The sequence below is a fragment of the Ambystoma mexicanum genome, chromosome 8, assembly GCF_040938575.1.
Source record: "Ambystoma mexicanum isolate Mex_15411 chromosome 8, UKY_AmexF1_1, whole genome shotgun sequence".
NCBI classification, from domain to species: domain Eukaryota; kingdom Metazoa; phylum Chordata; class Amphibia; order Caudata; family Ambystomatidae; genus Ambystoma; species Ambystoma mexicanum.
Genome location: NC_090929.1, coordinates 794205518 through 794227276, shown reverse-complemented (window position 1 = coordinate 794227276; position 21759 = coordinate 794205518). Strand labels below are relative to the sequence as shown.

The 21759-nt window shown below is 46.4% G+C and overlaps 1 protein-coding gene across 11 annotated transcripts in view; it reads right to left on the bottom strand.

Annotated features, from left to right (window-relative positions):
- NRBF2 (nuclear receptor binding factor 2) overlaps positions 1 to 21759 on the bottom strand; it is a 714205-nt gene that overhangs the window by 481147 nt on the left and 211299 nt on the right. For 8 of the 11 annotated variants that reach the window (XR_011268608.1, XR_011268610.1, XR_011268609.1 and 5 more), the window contains exon 2: positions 8877 to 8961. The exons of 2 other annotated variants lie outside the window; for them this stretch is intronic. Coding sequence is in view for 2 of the 9 variants with exons in the window: in XM_069610629.1 (XP_069466730.1) it covers positions 8877 to 8961 (85 nt within the window). In the remaining 7 variants the exon portion in view is untranslated. Of the gene's footprint in view, positions 1 to 5969; positions 6076 to 8876; positions 8962 to 21759 lie in introns of all 11 variants that reach the window. One more of the 11 variants, XM_069610630.1, reaches the window with a different exon arrangement.

Genomic DNA, 21759 nt, shown 5'->3' with positions numbered 1-21759 from the left:
TCAATATCACCTGTAACGGTTTATTGCATCACATCTTCTGCAACATGTAACCTCTTTTCTGTAACGTGTAACTTCCTCCTAAACATGCGCCCGCAAGCCTCTGGGCAAGGTGCGCAATATAAATAAAATAAATACAAATACAAATACATAAGAACTACTGCATGCATCACCAAAAACAAAGCACAAGTTACAACACCTCATAACGGTAAACTTAACCGTAATGGACCAACAAAAGCCCAAAGTTCTTTTTCAACCGCCGATTGCTGTGGTTCAGGTGCCACCATACAATCCTCTCAACGCCATTGTTGTAAACACACAATAAAACGCCAGGAAGAACTGTCTATAAGTAGCTTTTACCCATAATGCAAATGGCAAGGTAAAACACTAAAAAGGAACTCATGACCGAAAAATAAAGTAGAAATCTGTCAGAAGTAGAAAACGAACTGTGAAAAAGGCACTTGACACTTCTACATTTTGAAAATCCATGCCAGCCTTCAAACTGACTAAAAAAGAAAATAACTTGGACAAGGAAGAAAACAACCACTAATGGAAAATACTCTGTCAAGGCAATCACCCACAACAAAGGGCATGGAGAAATACCACACTTAGTCTAAAAAAACGGAGGGGGGGTAATCAAAAATGTTTTTTTATCCGAGTAATTCAGAAAGACAACTCCTTGGCCTCTCTACACCAATGAGAACAGTAAGACTAGAGCCCCAATCAGTCATGAAACAGGGAACAACATAATCAGTCATCTTAACCCAGGTTAGTATAAGGCAAGAACTGTATATAAATATGCAGTCATCGACATGAGAAACAACAGAGCATGACAAATGTGTACAATGGATACAGCCAATAATGTCCATTATAACTTGCATGATAAGAAGAGCACGGCAAGCTGCACAGGGAGGACTAGGGCGCCCAGAAGCATGGGCCCTCATCATTACATAGCCCTAACATTATGCCACTCGACATCTTCATTTAATCCAACCAAATGGCTGCAGGTTTTAAAGATGAGTTTTTGTTCTAAGGTGACTAGTCTCTGATCTATAACTTCTTTGCTGGGTCCATTGACCCATTTAAGGATCACCCACCTCAAATCTTCGTGTGAATGGCCATTAGCAATGAAATGTTTGACCATGGGTGCCTGTAAAGTCTTGGCCCCGATACAGCTCCTGTGCTCTATCATGCAAGTTTTACATTTACGGTTTGTCTTCCCAATGTAATGCAAACCGCATGGACAAGTTATCATGTAAACCACATTTATGCTGTTGCAATTACAAAATTCAGTAATGTTCCATCTATTTGCCAGCCCTATGTCTACCTCCTTCGTGGAAAACGTAAGGTTACACATTACACAGTTACCACATGGGTAATTACCAACTACCGGAGGAAAACCCCACAAAGTTGTTTGTTTGACTATTGGTTGTTTTTTGGCCGAAATGTCATTCCTGGTGAGAATGTTTCTCATATTTTGACTTCTTTTGAAAGCCACAAGGGGGGCTCAATTCTCCTTACTATAGACTTTCTTCCAGTTCTTGTAGAACACACCTTTGATCTTGTATGACAGGTCAGAAAAAGTGTCGATAAACACCAAATTATTTTCTCTCTTGTTTCAGGCTTCACGGTTATTATTGTACGCCCGCTTGGCTGATTGTTTAACAAGACTCTCCGGGTACCCTTGTGCAACCAATTTATTGTGGAGAATGTTGGTACTTTCTACGTAATGTTGCTTCAAACTGCTATTACATTTCAGTCTCAAGAACTGACCAAAAGGTAAGTTGCGTCTGATTTGTTGTGCATGATGGCTGGAAAAATGTAAAAGCGCATTGCGGTCTGTCGCTTTGCTATAAGGTTTGACTCGCAACACACCTGCTTGATGGAAAATGGTGATATCAAGAAATTTGATTTCAAAATCTTTGATCTCTTGCGTAAATTTCAAAAACCTATTTTGCTGGTTTAGCCAAACCACAAATTCTTCTGCTGTAGCTCTAACCCCTTCCCAAATGATGAAAATATCGTCAATATACCGCGACCATTGTCGCAGGTTGTTCTTAAAGGGGTTTGTGTCGGCATAGATGGTAACTTTCTCGAACATCTCCACATCTCCAGAATATTACAAAACATACCCTTACTATGAATCCAATTTGAGGGAACTTTTTACCAGCAAGTAGAGGGAACGCCCATGGGGGCGGCCATGGCTCCTAATTTGGCTAACCTATATGTGCAGATGTTCGAGAACGTGACCATCTATGCTGACACAAACCCCTTTAAGAACAACCTGCGACAATGGTCGCGGTATATTGATGATATTTTCATCATTTGAAAGACTTGAAAACGGAGTTGCTGAGGGAGAATGGCACAAACATTTTCAAAAGGTATTCTCAACGCAAACATTGCAAGAAGAGATACAGCCGGTATGTGAAATCTCAAAATGGGATGTCTGGGAGTCTAAAGAAACAATTGAAATTGCTATCGGAAAATTAAAAAACTCGAGAGCTGCAGGTCCCGATGGTATCACAAATGTGATGTTAAAAGAAAACAAACACGAGTGGGCCGAATTTATGGAAATCCTGTTCTCTGTGATCGCAGATCAAAGATCGCTTCCACCTTCATGGTCAGAGGCAATAATTGTGCCGATTTATAAAAAGGGCAATCGGGCTGATCCTGCCAACTACCGCCCGATTGCCCTCTTAGACACGATTGGTAAGGTGTTTGCCACGCTCCTTCAGAAAAAATTATCATCTTGGGCAATGTAAAGACTGGTAGGGGGGTCTGTACTTCCGCTCTCTATATGGTAGAGGGGAGGCACAGAGGACCCCAGCCAAGATTCTCTAATATGGTAACGATGGACGAGCAATCAAGGCCTAGCTTCTCAGGAGGTGATGCAGGCTGGTTCTTAAGTACAGTGTATCCCCAAGCCCCCACAAAGGAATGTCCACACACTGTGTTACTGAAAACACAGTCTTTATATAATTAATATTCAAGGGTTATGTACACTTATCACAATAACGCACTTTGTGCTCAGGAAAATCAGCAATGGTAAATATCTACAATTCTAAAGTGGTACCACTAATATTAGACCTCATTAAAGTGCATTCAGAATACTGTTAAAATGGCACACAGATCAATAAGAAGGAAACCAGCAATAGAGAGAGGAGAGATAACAGAGGGTTGAAACAATAGGCAGAATACTGGCCCCTACCACTGGACACAGTTCTGTGTGGAGATCCCCCCACCTGGGCAACCTGTAAAATAAAGAGATATAACACCAGCCCAGTCCATATATTGTTCAATAGTCTATTTCTTTCCTATAATGTTTTTACCCCCCCAATGTACCTGGTGGAGTCGAGTTCTTCGAAGAGGCGTCGACAGATCCTTCTTGAATGACCCCCTTTAAAGCAGGAGTCACGGATCGTCGAGAGGCGTCGAGAAGCGTCGAGGAACTCGGTGTTCGGTGTCGGGGAATCGACGGCCCTTCTTGAATGCCTTCCCTTTCAAGCGGGAGACACGGGGCGTCGAACGTCCGACAACAAACAAGGTAGAACGGCGTCGATGAGGCGGCAGGCTTCGATCCGAGCGGTGCTCGTCGGCGTCGAGACGTCGGCGTCCTGCGAGGAAGAGGCGTGCGGGGCACCTCGGCGACACTAGTTCTGGACCGCAAAGATTGTGGGTGACGGTGGCCCAGCAAGGGCGTCGAGTCGCTCGAGTCTTTGGGGTCGTGAGGTGGCGGGAAACCCACCGGCGGATTCTCCTCGGCGCGGTGGTCGTCCTCGACTTTCTCCGGCGGGACAAAGCGGTCGACGATGCGGACGAGGGAGTCCTTCGGGTCAAATGTTCTTAGGCCAGGAGCGGACGGCTCCGGTCGTCGGCGGCTCGGCGTCAAGTGGTTCCCACGGCTGGGCAACACAACTTCGACGGGCCTCCAGCGGTTACACAGACCTGCGAACCCTGGTCGACGGCAATGGACTTCGACAGCGTCGATGTCCGGGTGCTTTACTTCGGTCTCCTCGGCAGTCCCCTTCTCCGGTCGGCAGCCTTTCGATGGTCTGGCGTCCAGGGAGCTTCGGCGAAGATTCAGCGGTGCTCGATGGTCCCTCGGAGCACGGGAAGAGGGCGCCTAGCCAGGTCCTCTCTCGGGTCAGTCCTCGACGATTTCGACAACCTTCAGTTCCGTCGAAGCAAATGCCACAGCAAGTCTTCTTCTTCCAGCTGGACGTCGAGGATCAGCAAATCCAGTTACTCTTGAGTGGAGACTCATCTTCTGAATGCTTCTGAACAATTTCCAGTGGTGAGAGGTCCCCAGATATACTATTCTGTCTCTCATCCACACTGCTGGCACACACACAGCAGCCAATCACGCAGAAGGGCATTCATGCAGTCAGTCAGCCAATCAGGCACACAGTGCATTCAGGCCACACTCCTCCCTTTCAGACACTCACAACAAGGAATGTGGATTGGGACAAGTACCCAGCCATTCAACACTACACACTGCATTCAGGCCAGTTTCGGGCAGGGCTGTCTCAGTCTTTGTCTCACATGCCAGAAACCAGACAACCACAACAAGAAGTGTATATTGGTCACACACTCCATTCACCCAGGTCCCACCCACAGGAGGTACCCACAACATACAGTCAAAGGGAAGGCTCCAGTCAGTCTAGCTGGGCCTTCACAACACCATCATATATGGAACTTCCACCCAACAGCCAGTCAGGGGGAAGGGACAGAGTCAGGGCTTCCCAGGACTTTGGGAAAAACAAGACAACAGGCAATAGAAAGCAAGAGGCCACAGGGGCCATCTTGCTTTCTATCAGGAATCAACTGATCCCAATGGCAGGGCCTGGGTATCCCAAAATGGAGGACACCCAGAGCACCTGTCCAATTCAGCATGGAGCTGCCACCAGCCAATACCCTGCTCTGTGGGCCACCCACAGGTGCCCAAAAACTTACACTAGGGGCACAGGGTTGTACCCCTACCCATGGGTGCCATAAGGGTATCCCATGGGTCTGTTCACCAAACCAAAAGAGAGAGCTGCACTGCCAGGAGTCCCTCATGGACTCCTGGGCAAAAAACATGACAGAACACACGATAAAAGGCAGAAAAGGACAAGGATTCAGAGGCCCTGTCCCTCTGATGCATTTCCAGCATCACAGGCAACAAGGGCAGAAATGGTTGGCATAAGACAGTCTGGCTTTACTAAAGGAGTCGGGACGGAGTTGAACCTGGCAATTGTAAACATCTTGAAATTGGAGGCAATAAAGAAAAAAATTCTAACTTTTTTTTGCATTCATTGACATGCAACAAGCATTTGATACAATAAACCGCAAAAAACTCTGGCTGAAAATGGAAAAGCAGAATTGTCCCAAATCGCTGCTAAGTCCAATAAAGGCACTACATGCAAACACCACGGTGAGGATCCAGATAAACGAACAAGGGGATCTCAGACCCGATCGCAACAGACAAAAGGGGTAAAAACAAGGGTGCCCCCTGGCGGCAACGCTTTTCAAATTATTCATTTCTGATATACCAACTGCCCTAGCAAAGGCAATATGCTTTGCGCCACTGATTAATGGATTCGCAATAAGTTGTGTAATATATGCCGATGACCTGGTCCTAGTTGACCAAACTCAGATTGGGTTACAAAGGTTAATCCATGAACTCCAAAACTACATGGACAATAATGACCTAGTAATAAATGTTGGAAAAACCAAAATCATGAAGTTCGGAACTACTAAAGGAACAAAAAATAAGAACTTCAAGTGGCGAATATACGACGAAGAGATTGAGAAGGTAGAAGAAATCCGCTATCTAGGGATAAAGATTAACACCTCAATACGTGAATGGAGCTGGGTCCAGGAACTTTGCCAACGAATGCAGACTTTAGCCCTACAAGGAGCACATATACAGTCACTTTATGGCAAATTCTCAATGATCCCAACACGTACGTTTTATCTGCAGAAAGTGATACCTGCAATCACATTCGGAGCAGAAGCTGGGAGGAACATCGACAGCAAGATCTGGAGCCAGCTTGAAGGAATGTTCCGACGACGGGTCTTGAGACTGCCATCATACATCTCGATGATAATAATAAGGCATAAATTAGCATTAGATGGACTATATACCATTGTCCTATGGAAATCACTATCATTACTACGGAAAATGAACATGCCAGTCCCAGAACCAGGATTAAAAATCTTCGCCTCAAAACACAATTGCAGCAATTCGGATCTGCTCCAGCTATGGTCCCAAAAGGTAAAAGCAATAATGGTTGAAGCAAATATCACAATGGACACATTATTGATGCAACCACAAATTGCGAAAAAACAACTTAAAGAATGGTCATGGATCCAAAACGTGTCCAAATGTGAAAATCTGCCGACAGCTCTAAATCTCGGAATGACAATGAACAAACTGGATAAAATGCCGAATTATTTGCAGCAATTTCCTTCGAGACATCACCGAGATGGTTTCTTTCATCTGCGCATAAATGCCTACAAATCAAAACAAATGCTATATATGCGACATATGGAAGACACAGCAGACAATACATGTAGATATTGTAAAGTAAATGAAGAAAGCATAAAGCACTTATTAATGGAATGTACAGCTCTTAAAAATAAGCGTTCACTACATATGAGAAAATACGCTCCAAAAACAGGAAACATGGAGGACTTGTGGGCTCGAATTCTGAGTGGGAACTCGGTGCACCTAATTTGCTCAGTAGTGAACCTTCTGTATAACATTATTCCAAAAACTAGAGCGGAGGAGGTCATGAAATGAAGTTTGTAATGGAAATGCTTGTCATGGAAAATCTGAAATTTTGTTAAAAAGTTTGTAATAAACTAAAAAAAAAAATTTAAAAAAAAATGTATACTCCGGTATGATTATAGTGTGACACAGTGTGTCGTTATGTTTTCTTCTCTAGTGTGTTCTTACTCAAATCCACTGAAAAGGATTACTATTATAAGCGGCTGATATCCGGCTGGATGTGACTGTATTATTGGCGACATTGGATCCTTGGAATACACAGATCCCAAGGTATATATGTTTACAGCAGAATTTTGGTGCTAAGGGTTCCCGAATGGGGACTAGGTACGGGTGGCTTTATTAATTCAGGCTTCAGTGTTTGTGTAATGTTGACATATGACATTAAAAGTAGGTAAATCTTGGGAAATGTTGGTGCACACACAATTTTTAATATGGTTGTATGTTTTTATAGATTGCATTAAGGATCAAGTTCAGATCCATGCCCACCAGGACTGGAGGGGACGATCACTGTAGAATTTTAAGATGAGCTCCCCCTGATGAATGTCAGACATCTAAGAGTCAACAGACAGAAACATGTTGGGTTATATATAGATTGCAACAAATGTATTTTTCACTGATGTTTGTATGGTAAATGTTTTTTAGTTAATGTGATATGGTTGTTTTTTTATTTTTACATTGATGTTGTGTATGTAATCGTCCTGTTTTTTGATAACCTGGTTTTAGGGTTGTTCCTTAATCTGTGTATTATTTAACACAGTTTTAATGAGAATTATTTCTTTTTTCTATAATAAAAATATTTTTCTTAATGATATAGCTTTTGTGTGTTACACCTTTCCTTCCCATTAGAATGTGAATTTGAACTGTTTAAAAAGATGGGCCATGATCAAAAATATATTAAAAAAATATTTTTAAAGAAGTTCCTATGTAACATTTTGGGGAAATGATCAAAGTTTTTTAAATCGGGGCACCCATTTTGTGAAGAGAAACAGCCTCCTTGGTTCATGTTAAGCTTTTCTCTTGGGGCAAAAATCAAGCAAAATACCACTACTGGGAGCTTTTGCTTACTGCTGCCAGAGCATGAAGAGAGGAGGCCGCCACAGTAATTGCCTTGACTTTCATTTTACTTTTTCAGGGAAGCACAGAAAACGTAAAATGAAAGGCAATGAAATTATAAATACTTCGCCGGCCACTGGCTGAGTTTTCATAATTGCTGTTACTTTGTTTTCAAGTTTCCCGAGCATGGGAAACTGAAAACTAAAGTCACAGCAATTACGAGTACTCTGCCACTAAAGTAGTCATAATTGGCAGGACTTTCGTTTCAAGTCTCCGGGTTCCCCCGGTTCAGCAATTATGAATACAAAAGCGTTGTATACATAATTTTCGGTGCTTTAGCTTTGAGTCTCCCAGGCTCTCCCGGGCTCGGGGTAGCCCAGGAGACTTTAAACGAAAGGCACAGCAATTATAAATACACCAGTGTTGTATTCATAATTGCCGGTGATTTCACTTTGAGAGACTCAAAACGATAGGCACAGCAATTATAAATACCTCGCTGCACAGCGGTCATGGCATGCATCAAGGTTATTACGATTGCCAGGACTTTCGCTTGAAGTCTCCTGGACTCCCCCAGCCAGGGTAGCCTGGGAAAGAGGGCAACAAAAAGGAAAAAAAAAAAAACTCACCTGGGGCACTGTGCTCTTTGGCTGTAACAAACAAAAGCTCCCAGTAGGGGGCTTTCACTTTATTATTGCAGCGAGAGCAGAGCTTAACATAAGCATAGGAGTCTCATTCATTTCACAAAATGGATGCCTCCTAGTGCTTAACATTTCTGACTTTGAGCCTCATTTCCTTAAAGTTTTACATAGGAACTTTCTTTAAAAATCTTTTTTATATATATTTTTGATTATGGCTCATCTTTTTAAACAATAACATTTTTGAATGAACTATCCCTTTAAAGAATAACAATAAAGGCAAAGCTTACATGGGTTGATGTGTTGATGTAGTGTCAACGATACAAGCAGTTACAGGTCTAGTGCTTCTTTAAGCTATAATCATTTCATCATGTGATGGTACCTCGCACATTTATAAGACCAAAATATTTGTATCTTACCAGCAGCTAGCTTGTGACATGAAATAGCTTCTTCATATTTTCCTGTTGATAATAGTCGATCAGCCTTTCTGCTCTGCTGATGAGCCTTCAAATAAAAATAAAAGCACACAGAGTGATTCGTTTGGGTACCTGAAACGCCTGTTCGTCAGCATTGGTATCTTCCATAGATTCACTTCCTATTGAATATGCCACAAAGTCAGGCAGGGATTCCTTGGTAACAAAGTAGTTTCAAAGAAACAGAAACTGCTCTCACTTCAGTGGTGTTTCTATTTGTGTTGGGTAATTTACCCACCTGCCAATAGGTAGTGTCTCCTTTAGCTCCTCTTCTGAAGGCTATCTTAAAATTCAGATAGCACACATAAAAGAGCATGCACGGTAGTGTTTCAAGTTAATCTATGAAAGAAACCAATGATGGATAACAAAAGTTATAGGTTAGTAAGATTCTTCGCCAGCTTTGACTCCTTCTTACATTTATTGAATAGATTGCAAAGCAATAAAAATGCATCATGATGCACATAAACATCTGTAGAAGGGAGGAATATGGCTCATCTCAGGCTAGCAGGCTTGGAAAGACTGCCAGTCAAACCCTTGACTCCTCTGTAGAGTTCTTGTCGATTAATATAAAATCTGGTTAAGGTATGTGGCGTCCAGTAGGGGCACTCTGGCCAAAAGAGTATCCGTATACAAGACTGCTCTCGTAGAATGTGCCTGCAGCTGTGAGGAACCCATGGTGACAACAAGACAGACAGACAAGTGATCACAGTTCAAGGCAGTTTATTGAATGAATGCTGCATGCAGATTGGAAAAACATGCAATACGCACCCAACTCTAAGATAGGAGCAAGCGTCAACCATCAAATGAAAAAAATCAAGCAGGCGTTGTGTCAAAACAAATGGGCCTAAACTAAGAAACCCATCACCAAACCTCAGAACTAATAGAGAAAGGGGATGTGGGATAGTTCTCAAATAATATGTCAGAATGAAGTAGCCTGGGTCACCCTTCCCCACATTTTGGACATGGGGTAAGATGGGATCTTGAGCACAGCACAGTCTCGGACTTCTCCAGTACGAGACAGTTCCAATGGCACTTGTTTCCTTGAAAGACTCTTGCCTTCGAGGACCCGACTTATTTAACTAATAAAAACAAATCCACTGTCTCTTTTCCATGGGTGTTGGGTGACAACTTTCACCCCGGGATTCCCCTCTTCTGGGCGTTAATCCCTAGAAAGTTCTTTAATGATATCAAGACCTCAGATAGCTATGTTTTCTTGCTTTTGAGGGCCTCTCCGATTCCAAAAATAAAGTTCCTTTAATATATGAAAAAGTTTCACTGGATGATGGGTGCCCCTCTTCTCGGCAATGACCCTTCTCAATAGCTTACTATAGTTTCACGTAGTGTGATGGCTTCACCTCTGGGTCTCCATCTTCTGGGCACTGACCCTTTTCAATTGCTCCCAAATCTTGTTTTTTCAAAAGATTGTAGTGGATATCCCTGCGCTGGGGTCACTCTTGCCGACTTCACATTCGCTTCCACTTGTGGGATTCACTTCCCTTGCTTCTTATATGGCGGGATTAGTTTCCCTTGCCTTCACATTCACTGCGGAATTCACTTCCCTTTCTTTCACTTAATTTTCTGATCAAAGTGTTTCAGTTGTACAGAGATTGTGCTTGACCTCACCTATGACCACTTTGACCTCTTTCAACGATTCTCCTACGGCCTTCTGGGACCCGTAGTTTTGCTCAGATGGGGATCAACCAGAGTCTCGTGAATTAGCACCCACGTGGTGCCTGTTTTTCCCTCTGCAGCTGGCCTCCCCTTAATATTTTGTACAGTTCATTACACAGTTCATTAGACTTGGTTCAAACTTGCCGCGTTGCGCTCTTCATTCAACAGCCCGGTTCTTATAGATTCTCCCCTCGACTCACCGGCTGTGATGAACTGCTTGGCTTTTGGCTTTCCTAGGTTCAAGGTCGCTACCATGTGCACGGGATCTTCCCTCGCTCCTACTCATCGGCATAGGCTTACCTCGTGGACCATTGACATCTGCTGCAAGACATTTGTGCAATTGTTTGCGGTCTTCGGCTCCCTTCCACGAAGGTTCTGCAGGCCTGGAATAGAAAGGGAAAGGTTGCTTCTCTCCTCGTCACCCTCTCGGTTCCTGCCGCCTTTCTCCTCCTCTTGAACTGCCGCGTGGTAGCCGTCTCGTCGTACTGTCGGCCGTGCTCGTCTTGCTCGTACTGTGCTCTCTGGCTCCACGTTTTATCCCTGTGGGGAAGGGAAAGGGACGTCAGGTGTGTGTGATTCTGATCAATTGCCTGACTTTGCCTGACCCTCGTATTGGGACATGTCAGGTAAACTGCTATGGTGTTAGTCTGTTGCCCTTTGTGTTGTGCGAAAGGGGCAGTGGTTTGGAACGTCCTACGTGAGAGGATGGGGAAAAGGTGTCAAAGGAAGGGGGAATACCGCGTCTCACCAGTCAGTGTCCCACTCCCTCTCCCCACCTCCCATCCAGGTGATCCTCCCTCACTGGTCCACCCCAATGAACTGGATCCTATAGCGATGGCCATGTCCTGGCCACCTGGATGACAGATCCCCAGGGACCAGCAAGGGAGACACCTTCAGGTTTCTCACACAGCCAACATGCCAAAAGCCTGTTAGCTTATTTCCAACATCAAAAGAACTTTATTCGGCAATGAGCCATCAAAGTACAGCCTAACAATATTTTCTAAAATGTACAATGCATCATTTCCGCCATGGGAAGATTGAACTAAGGAGAGAGGACGGACACCATACCCCACTTAGGATACCAGAACCACATTAGTGCTCAATTTGCCTTGTTCCCAGGGATGTGAGGTTTGCTCAGGTTAAGATGGTGTTGTATATAACAGTTGCAGGGGGGCCGACAAGGTTACAATTCTGCTGTTATGTACCGTACCTTGGGGCCCAGATCTTCCCAAAACCTCTCGAGCCAAATGGTCATCCCTAAAAACAGGTAATTAGCTTATTGATGGCAGAAGGAAATGCAAGCAGACCGCCACCTGGAGAAACGCCTTAGATAGACCAAATGGTTGAAAGGATGTAGTATTGAGCTCTCCCCATGACGTCCAAAGAGCGAGGCGATTGCTCAGCAGATATTGTTGGGGTGCTGAAGAAAACAGGCAGGGCCAAGGGCTTGTCCAGGTTAAATGTGAATGACACACCTTAGGCATGAACCTTGGATTGGTACAGAGCAGGACCTTTTCTTGGTGGAACGTGAGGTAAGGCAGTAGAGTGGAAAGTGCTGGAATCTGATCCACCCTTCTAGCAAAGGTGATGGCCACTAAGAACACCGCTTTCCAGGATACAAACTTATGTTGGCTCCGAGGGTGAGAGAATCGGTTTCGAATCAGCCATGCCGGAACCTCAAGGGGGGTAAGTCTCTCTCCTTCCCCCCCAGAATCTCACAGTCTCTAGAGCCCTGGTTCTCTCTAGGTTGACTATTCTAATAGCCTCTTTTTAAATCTACCTGCCTCTACTCTCTGCAACTCATCTAGAACAGGACTGCGTGACTTGCCTTTGGCCTCAAGCCCAGGGATCGTATCTCTCCAGCACTGAAATCTCCCCATTCGCTTTGCATTGCCCACAAGGCCTTCTGGGGCCTGGGACCAAAATATCTCCAGCTTTCTCTTCTGAAGTATCTTCCTACTCGAGCCCTTCGCTCCTCCACCTCCAACTCCTTGAGGGTCAGGTGTTTTTCCAAGAAACGAGCTGGAGGCAGATCTTTCTTCTGCGGGAGCCTCCCTCTGGAACAGCCTCCCTGCCTTTCTGAAACTTGAGCAGAGTCATCTCCGGTTCCAGAAGCAGCTCAAGACTTTCCCCTTTGCATCTGCCTTCTTTCTTCCTCTTCCCTGCTGATCGCCTGACTGTCACTGCACTGGTTACCTGGCTACCCTCTGAATCACGGGCCCATGTCCCTGTCCTCCCAGCTGCACACCTGCACTGCCTCCTGGCAACCCTGCACTTCGGGCTCGATCTGTAACCCTACTGGCCCCCTACCTGCTCACCCATCTTTCTGCATTTAACCTTACACTGCCACCTGTTGGCCGCACTTCTCTGATGTTATGATCCCATGTCCTGCACTTCTCCTCCTCCCCTCTGCACTTTTCCCCCTTCCTCTCCCCTGCACTTGCGCAATCTCATTGTCAATGGGCCTAGTAAGATTGTTGTTTTGTCTCCCCCTCCTTCCCCACCCCACATGCCTCGTCGTGCTAGGTGCGCTATAAATAACATAGCATAAGGATCAGTCTGCATGGCTGCTGTTCAGCTGTGTCGAGGACTCTTGGGTGAGAGTAAAAGGTGGAACGGCATTAAGGAATGCGCCAGTCCATGGAAATGCGAACATTGCTGGGGTAACCTGTTGGCAAACACGACCCACTTGGAGTTGTTCCTTTTGGCAAACACAACCATGTCCAGTTTTCCCTAATTCCAGAATAGGATGTCCAATCTGCTCTGTAGAAGCTCCCTGCTGCCGGCACCTGCCACTGAGTTGTAAATGCAGGGAAGGTGGAAAGGGGTGAGGAACATTCCCTAGACTAGAGCCCATGCTTCAGAGACTAGAACCCAAGATCTGTAAAACAGTGGGGTACCAAACGTAGAACCTTGCAATAGTTTTGTCTGTGAACACTAAACACCTTACCCTGCAGCTTTGGTAGGAAAGACTTGAGAACCCAAAATACTGACCCAAGCTCTAAAACGTTTATATGCATGGACTTTTCCTTGGTCTACCAAAGGGTCTGGGGCAAATTACAGTCACTTGATGGCATGGGGCAGTGAATGGTGCACTGCTGTTAAGATGGTCACTTTTTGCCCACCAAAGAAAAGCGCTGTACAACGTGCTGGTCAGACTGAGGTTGTTTTGAAAGTGGCCAGGAACTCTGTTCCAACAGGCACCAAAGAGCTCTCGCAGAGGGTGCATGCAAAGTCTGCAGTTTCTAATCAACAAAGTGCATAAAGACATCATGCCCAAGAGAGACTTGATTTTCCATACATAGGAAACCTGTTTCAGTGACGAGGCTTGAATTTGACAATTGTGAGGGGTCAGAAAGGTGAGGCGGACAAAAGATGGCAGTTTATTAAATTAAAAAGGTTGGATAAACTCCTCACTATCCCTATCCTGAGAAGGATTTCCCTTCCTAAAATAAACTAAAAGGAACCACTAACAAAGGATATCTGTCCCTCACCCTTATATATACAGTAACTCATGGTAATGCATGGCAGTTCAAAGGCAACACAATTATAAAAGTTAAATTCACAATATGACCGCAGTCTCTGGGTGAATTCCTCTTCCCCAGATTCAAGCAGGATTGTGCTCCACAGTTCCAAAAAGAAACAAGAAAATCCTGATACAAAAGTTCAAACAGTTCTTTGTAACTCCAACTTGACAACAAAAAGTTTCAACACTCCAGTGGTTCAACAAAAAAAAAAAAGAATAAAAGGTCATTTCTATTCCTCTTGCAATAATAAGCTTCAAAATTATCTTCTTCACGTAAACAAAGAATATTTCCTTAGTTCGTGCGTAGTACCATAAATGGTCTTTGTCAGGATGTTTTAACACAACTTATTTCTGAAGATATATATATATCTATATATATATATATCTATATCTATATAGAGAGAGAGATCAAAGAGGAAGGAATGAAACACCCTCTCCGCCGTCAGTTAGGAGACAAAAGTCCATTAAAAAAATATAATACATCTCACAACAAGGGTAAAGGTCTTGGAATATTTAATGTAACCAAAAAAGGCAAAATTACAAAAATACAATTTTACGGCTAAGGAGCAGCGGCCAAAACACACACACACATATATATATATACACATCCATATACATATATATATACACATACATATACATATATATACATACACACACAAACACTTCTGCATCGGTTTTATACAGTTCTTTCTTCAGCAACAAAAGTCTGTCAGAAAAACGTGTTAACACCACTTCATCAACTTCTACCTGGTTTACTCCCATGCCAGACCTACTACTTCCAAGGTTCGCTGATCGGGTATACTCACCTTGCCCGAATAGTAATTCACATACAAGTGCCTCTGTGGTTAAGATCAGTTTACAACGGGTTTGAAGTGTTTATCACTTTACAACATTAGGCTTTAAGCAATATTTCAGGGAAAGCAACATTCACAATGGTGTTCTTTAGTACTTTTCTACTCTTTCCAAAACCTTGGCAAGTTATGCACTTCTTCTGAATAACCTTTTCCAGAAGGGTAGCCTTCTTGCCACTTTTTTCCCCACTGCATTGACAACCAAACACTGACAAGGATATTGGTTTTATTATGCTTCTTACTTGGCTTTGGCAATGTGAGTTTAAACCAGCGTTTGTTATATGCTTCTTTAAAATATGGGCAATACTACTACATATAAATATTGTTCTCCAGCATGGGTCTGGCATGGATTCGCATGCTCATGAATATTCCCCGTCAGACTGGGAATCCTCAGTAAAAGAAAAACAGTTTCGCTATCACTTAAAAACTGTATTTCTCCTCTAAACCAATATCTGTCCACTGGAGCATGCTGCCCCATTCAATGACAGTCCTCTCCCTAAACCCTGCCTCTGGCAGCCATCTTCAGATTTGGTAAGCATGCAAAGTGGCAGTATGAGGAACCAGAGGGAGGGATCACATGTGAATCCATGCCAGAACCATGGAGGAGAACAATAGTTACAGGTAAATAACTTCAACCTTCTCCAGCATCGGGTCTGGCATGGATTCACATGCTCATGAATAACGAATACATAGCAGTACAAGATTACACAACCACATGAGGTGGCAAGGCTCAACAGAAGCAAATAACTATTACCTCTGTAACAGACTCACCTCAAACGAACAGGTTGCGTAGCACTGCTTGGCCGACTCTGGACTCCTCCCTGGAATCCCTGTCGAAGCAGTAGAACTTGATGAAGATGTGCGTGGACCTCCACATAGCAGCCCTGGAGATGTCCAGCGGGGGCACACTGTACAGGAACGCTGTCGTTGCAGCGATCGCTCTGGTGGAGTGGGCTCTCAGACTGCCTAGCAGCGGTCGATTCACCAAACGATGACAGTGCGTGATGCAGCCGGAAAAGCCACCTTAAAATGGAAGCATTGGACAAGGCCTTCCCATGGTTCACAGGACCCAAGTTCACAGACTGTTGTGAAGCCTTCCAAAAACCATTTGTGTGTTTCGTGTAAAACTTCAGGGCAAGATGAACGTCCAGCGAATCCAAGGCCCTTTGCGCCAGGGACGAAGGTTTCTGGAAGAAAACGGGTAACGCCAAAGGCTTGTTGAGGTGGAATTCTGATGGAACCTTCTACATGAAAGAGGGGTGCGTACGCAGTACCACCCATGATTCGAGGAAATTCAGGTACGGTTGCTTGCAGGGTACAGCCTGGATCTCACCTACACATCTCGCAGAGGAGATTGGCACCAGGAAAGCCGTCTTTCACGAGAGAAACTCGAGTGGGGCCTGATGAATAGGCTCGAAGGGGAGCCCCCTATGAGCCTCGTCAGAACCATGTTAAATTCCCACAACGGGGCAGGAACCTTCACCGGTGGGAAGGATTGGAAAAGTCCTTTGAGAAACTCCTTGACGAGTCTATGGGACCAAAGCGAGGCTCTGCCTGGGGATATGGTGTAGCGGGAGATAGCTGCCAGATGCACCTTTATGGAGGCGTACACCAGACCAGCCTTTGCCAAGGATAGCAAGTATGGAAGGATCTGTGTAGCCGAGACCCTTAGAGGGGTAATCTTCTGCGGCCGGCACCACGTAGCGAAATGCTTCCACTTATGGCCATAGCACTAAGGTCAACAACGCCCTGGCTTTGGCGAGGACCTCCCTGCAGCCTGCTGACAACTCATAGCCTCCAAACTAAGGCTGCAGGAGCCAAGCCCTCAGATTCAGTGATCCTGGGTCGTGATGAAGGCTTGCGCCTCCCTCTCTGGTGAGAAGATCCAGAACCACTGGCAACTTGATGCGAGGTGATGCCGACAGGCTGAGAAGGTCCAGATACCAAATCTGCCTCAGCCACGCCGGGGCGCTGTGCATCATCATGCATCGACAATGTCCGAGTGTGTTGATAACTCGTCGCAGGAGAGGGAACGGAGGAAACGCGTACAGGAAGGAGAATGCACCCCAAGGCTCCTCGGCTGGTGGAATCTGCTGGCATTTGGAGTTTGCCGCTGTTGCCGCTGTTGCAAACAGATCGATCTGGGGTCTGCCCCATTTGACGAACAGGTTTTTTATCTGATCCTGACGAAGCTCCCACTCATGGCATGAGCGCAGTTGCCTGCTGAGGGAGTCTGCAATGGTGTTCTTGACTCCTGCCAGGTGTAGGGACGAGGAACATCCCCTGTCCGACGGCCCAGTGCCATAAGTCCTGCGCTTCCTTGGAGAGCACCGGGGATAGAGTTCCCCCCCTGCTTCCTGATGTAGACCGTGGTGGTGGTGTCTGAAGATCCTCACCACCTTGCCTTTCAAAGACGGTAGGAACAACTTGAGGGCCCAGAACACTGCCCATAGCTCAAGAATGTTGATATGCAGATCTTTGTCCTCTGGCAGCCACAGGCCTCGGGCATACAGACACCCAGATCTGCTCCCCAACCATCCAAGGAGACATCCGTGGTGACCACCTCCAGGTGGGGGAGTGGGGGGGGGTGTTGAAATCCTGTGCCTTGGGCAATGTTGGAGCGGACGTCCCACCTATCGTCTGTCGGAACTCTTCATTGAGAGGGATCTTATCCATGAAGCTTCCAGATACCTTTATCCAACGGGTGTCCAGGAATATCTGTAGGGGTCCCATCTACAACCTGCTGAGGCGGACGAGGTAGATGCAAGATGACATACCCAGTAACAACTTGATGGCCCGCACTCTGGCAATCTCAGTGGACGACAGCCACTGCACCTTTCCTTGAATGGCTGCTAGCCTCTCCTTCAAGGGCGACGCCCGGCAAGACAGTGTTGTCCCTGGCGCCTACTGTGATGGCATTAAGCAGGACAGATCTATCAATAGTCGGACTGTCGTCTCCGTGTCTTCATCCAGGTACAGGTATACATATATGTCCTGTAGGCATAGATTTTGTGAACAGTCTTGTGGCTGATTTCAAGCTGAATGGTAGGGCCTTGAACTGAAAGTGCTAGCCTGTACCACGAAACGTAGACATTTCCGATGTTTCTTGTGAATGGGGACATGGGAATAGGCATCCTCCAGGTCCAAAGTCGTCAAGAGTTCTCCTTTTTCCAGTTTGTCGAGCATGTGGTGCAACGTGACCATCCTGAATTTTTGGGACTTTAAATATTTGTTGTCACGTCGTAGGTCCAGGATGGGTCTCCAGCCCCCAGTCTTCTTTCGGACTAGAAAATATCTGGAATAGACTCCAGAGACCCGGAGCCGTTAGGGAACTACCTCCATCGCACCTTTTCGCAGCATGCCTCGTACCTCTTCCAGAATCTGAGGGATGTGCTGCTCCCGGCAGGGAACCGGAGGGATCCACGGACACCTGTGTTGGAACTCCAAAGTGTGTCCCTGAACCAGAGCATCCATTACCCATCTGTCGGTGGTGATCTTTCTCCACTCGCTGACGAATCACGTCATGGCCATTTCAGGCTTGCTTGGGCACCGGCGTCCTTCCCAGCAGGCGACAGCAACGCTGTCCTCCGCTACTGTAGGGCTGGGAGCGGCCTCTGTAGGCGTCTGGATCAGGAAGACTGTCTGTACAATGTGGAGAACCCCTTTGAAGACCTGCTCGATTTTCCCCCTGGAGGAGCGAAAAGACGGCGAGCGGTGCTTCTGAAGAGTGCAGAGGGAACGGACTGTATCAGTCTTGATGGGCTGGAGGGACTCGTTGACTACCGTCCCAAACAGATTTTCCCCGTCGCGGTCCACTGCCACTGTGTTGGCGTGGTCGGACGCCACCTCCCCTTACTGGAAGAGAGTGAGGGCTTCCTCTTATCGTCGGGGAGGAACTCCAGGATTGGTCCTAGTTTGTACCACAATTCCCTGTCACACCTGGCCAGGATCGCCAGTGCATTGGCTGCTTGATTGTTGTAAAACACCTTCCCCATGGCGTCCATCCTTTTCCCCCTCACTGTCCAGAGGAACCGAAGACAAGGTGGATGGGTTAGCCGACCATTTCCTTGCAGCCGCCGACACCGAGTCCGGCGATGGTTGCAACCTCAGGCACTTGGTTACGGAGTCCGGCACCCTATATTTCTTCTCCAGCCTATCCTGTTTGGCTGGAGCTGTGCAAGCGTTCTTCATGAGGGCCAGTCTCTCTTCCCAAACATCGTCCAGAAAGGGCATCGCCATGATAGTCTTCCTCTTGGCCTTGCGCCTTTTATACAAGAAGCCCACCTCCCCCCCCTTCTTGGTTTCCTCAGATAAGAGCTGAAATAGCTTGCAGGCCCTGGCGATCATGGAGTGGAACAAACCCACCTCATCCAGTGGGGAAACCCTACGTGGGGCATCAAAATGTGGCGATTTACCGTCCGCTGCGATGATGTCTTAGTCATCATCCGTTTTCGTGGCAGTACCTGTTCCCGTACCTGTGTCTGGGTCTGCTGGGGTAGTTGTGGCACAACGTGGCGGAGGATGTTGATTTGAGGGGGATCAGATGACGCTTCCTCTTTTTCAGCGGGGGCTGATCAGGGACCTGGGGGACCACATGTACCAGGGCCAGAGGCATTCTCATCTGGCTCTCTGACACCAAGGTACGTAGAATATCCAAGGAAATGTGCCTTGGCTGAGAAGGCAGAACGAAGACTAGGCCCTGCGCCGTCGTTGCCCTCCTCGTCATCAACCTCCTACACCGTATGCAAGGACTCCGATTCTTTGTCAGCTGTGGACAAGACCTCCACAAGGAGGGCTGTTTCGGGGCCTCCTCGCACCACCCTTTTATTCCTCCCTGGGAATTTTGAAATTGGGTTGGTTTCACCCCTTCTGCGTGCCTGCAGACTTTGCCAAAGTCTCTGCTGATGTTGCACCTTGGGGGCAGGGACACTTTCTGCGCCGCGGGAGCTACCCTTGTAGGGTCAGCGCCCGTAGCTGTTGTGGTAGTAGTAGCCGTTGACTATCGCCAATGAGCTCTTTGCCTGTGCCGGTTGAGCCTACTTGGGCTGCACAGCCTTCTCCTCTGTCCGTGGCTTCTCGGACTTCTCCCGTAGCTTAGCCAGGTAGATGACTTCGTCTTTGAAGAGGAGCTTGATGGTAGGCTGGCAATGGAGGCGGAAAGTGATGCTGATCGTGCCCTATCCAATATAGCACCCACTTCAACAGCGGATCTTGGCCTCCTCTTGGGCCCCCACGGATGAAGTGCCCTCAAAGGAATTAGAAGACTGCTCCTCTGACCGGCCGGTCCTGGACGAGGCATGATCCTGCTCAGAGCACAGGTGAGAGGCCTTGTTTGTGTTAAGCAATGCCACCAGCCTACTATGTCTGTCCGTCATTTTCTTGGAGAAACCAAAGCATATCTTGCATTTCCTTAAGGTCCGTGTGCAGGTAGTAGAGGCATTGTAGGTGCTTGTCCTCCACAAAACTTCCTATAGCCCGCATTTCTTGCAGTGCAGGGCCTGAAGAGGGACCGTCCCTCCTTCTCCGTCATGGTCGGAGGGTGCGAAGTAGGCCCAAGATGGCCTAAAATCATCGATAGACCTTCGTCCTTGAGGGGCGCGGAAATTCACTTACAACGGGTCCCTGCTGTCGCCAGAAGAAGAAAAGAGCACACAGGCTCTTCAAACTTTTTTTTTTCTGTTGAAAAACACAACATTTTTCACAAATAGCTCAGAGAGCAACTAGATCACTCCCAACACTGAAGCGTGCAGTAAAAATCTGAAGATGGCTGCCAGTATGACCCCGAGGACAGCGATTGGTTTTAATGGAGAAATACAGTTTGTAAATGAAAGTGAAACTTTTTTCTTTTACAGAGGATTCCCCGCCTGACGACGGGGAATATTCATGGGCATGTGAATCCATGCCAGACCCCATGCTTGAGAAGCTTTTGCTTAAAGACAGTCATTTGGCTTTGAAAAATATAGTTTTCTCTGGTTTCTGATAGTTCAATATTCAAAATTGCCTTGGACTTCACCTTCACTCATACGAGAGAATGTTTCTATTCTGCAAATGCCTGTATTGAGCACGCAAGCGATCTCGTAGCCCTCCGGGATCCCTATCAGCGGGTGAACTCACCGGGTAAAGCAGGAGCATCTGATTCACACTCTGCTCATAGGTACTCTGCTTCAGTGGCTCCTTGTGACCCGGCAATCTCCTACTGTTGGTTCCCTGCTGCCCACACCACTTGTATAAATAGCTTCCTTCACTCCTGAGGCTCTCTGGTGCTCGCCGGTCACCAGAGACAGCCTTGTGGGGAAGAAGCTTTCCACGCTTTCTCTTCCCGCTGCGCAGCCTCTTCAAAACAAGTCTTCAGAGGGTAAGCTTCCCCTTACGCTTTCTGCTGTGCGACCTCTGCAATTAAGGCTTCTGGAGGCAACCGGCTACTGTTCTTTCCTCCTCAGTGGTCCCGGCATCTGCTCCCTTCAGGTTCTGCTCCTGCTGCTTACACTGCTCTCCCTGCTCACTAAAAGGCCTGCACCTGAGGCGGTATTTTAAGCCTCAAAATCTCACTTAGGTGTGGGTCATTTCCATTAAAAAGCTAACCAATTCTACTGTTTTGTTCCTCTTTAACCCTCTTCTTCGTCTCAGTACTTCAGGAATTATGGAATTTGAAGTCCAACGAAAAGGTTAGTTTTTCTAACTTGTTCCGTTTTGAAATAAGCCATTAGAAGGTTGGGGTCTCAGGGGAAGTTGAACAAGGGAGTTTCCCATTCTTTCCAACCTGCTCCTCCCCTCATGT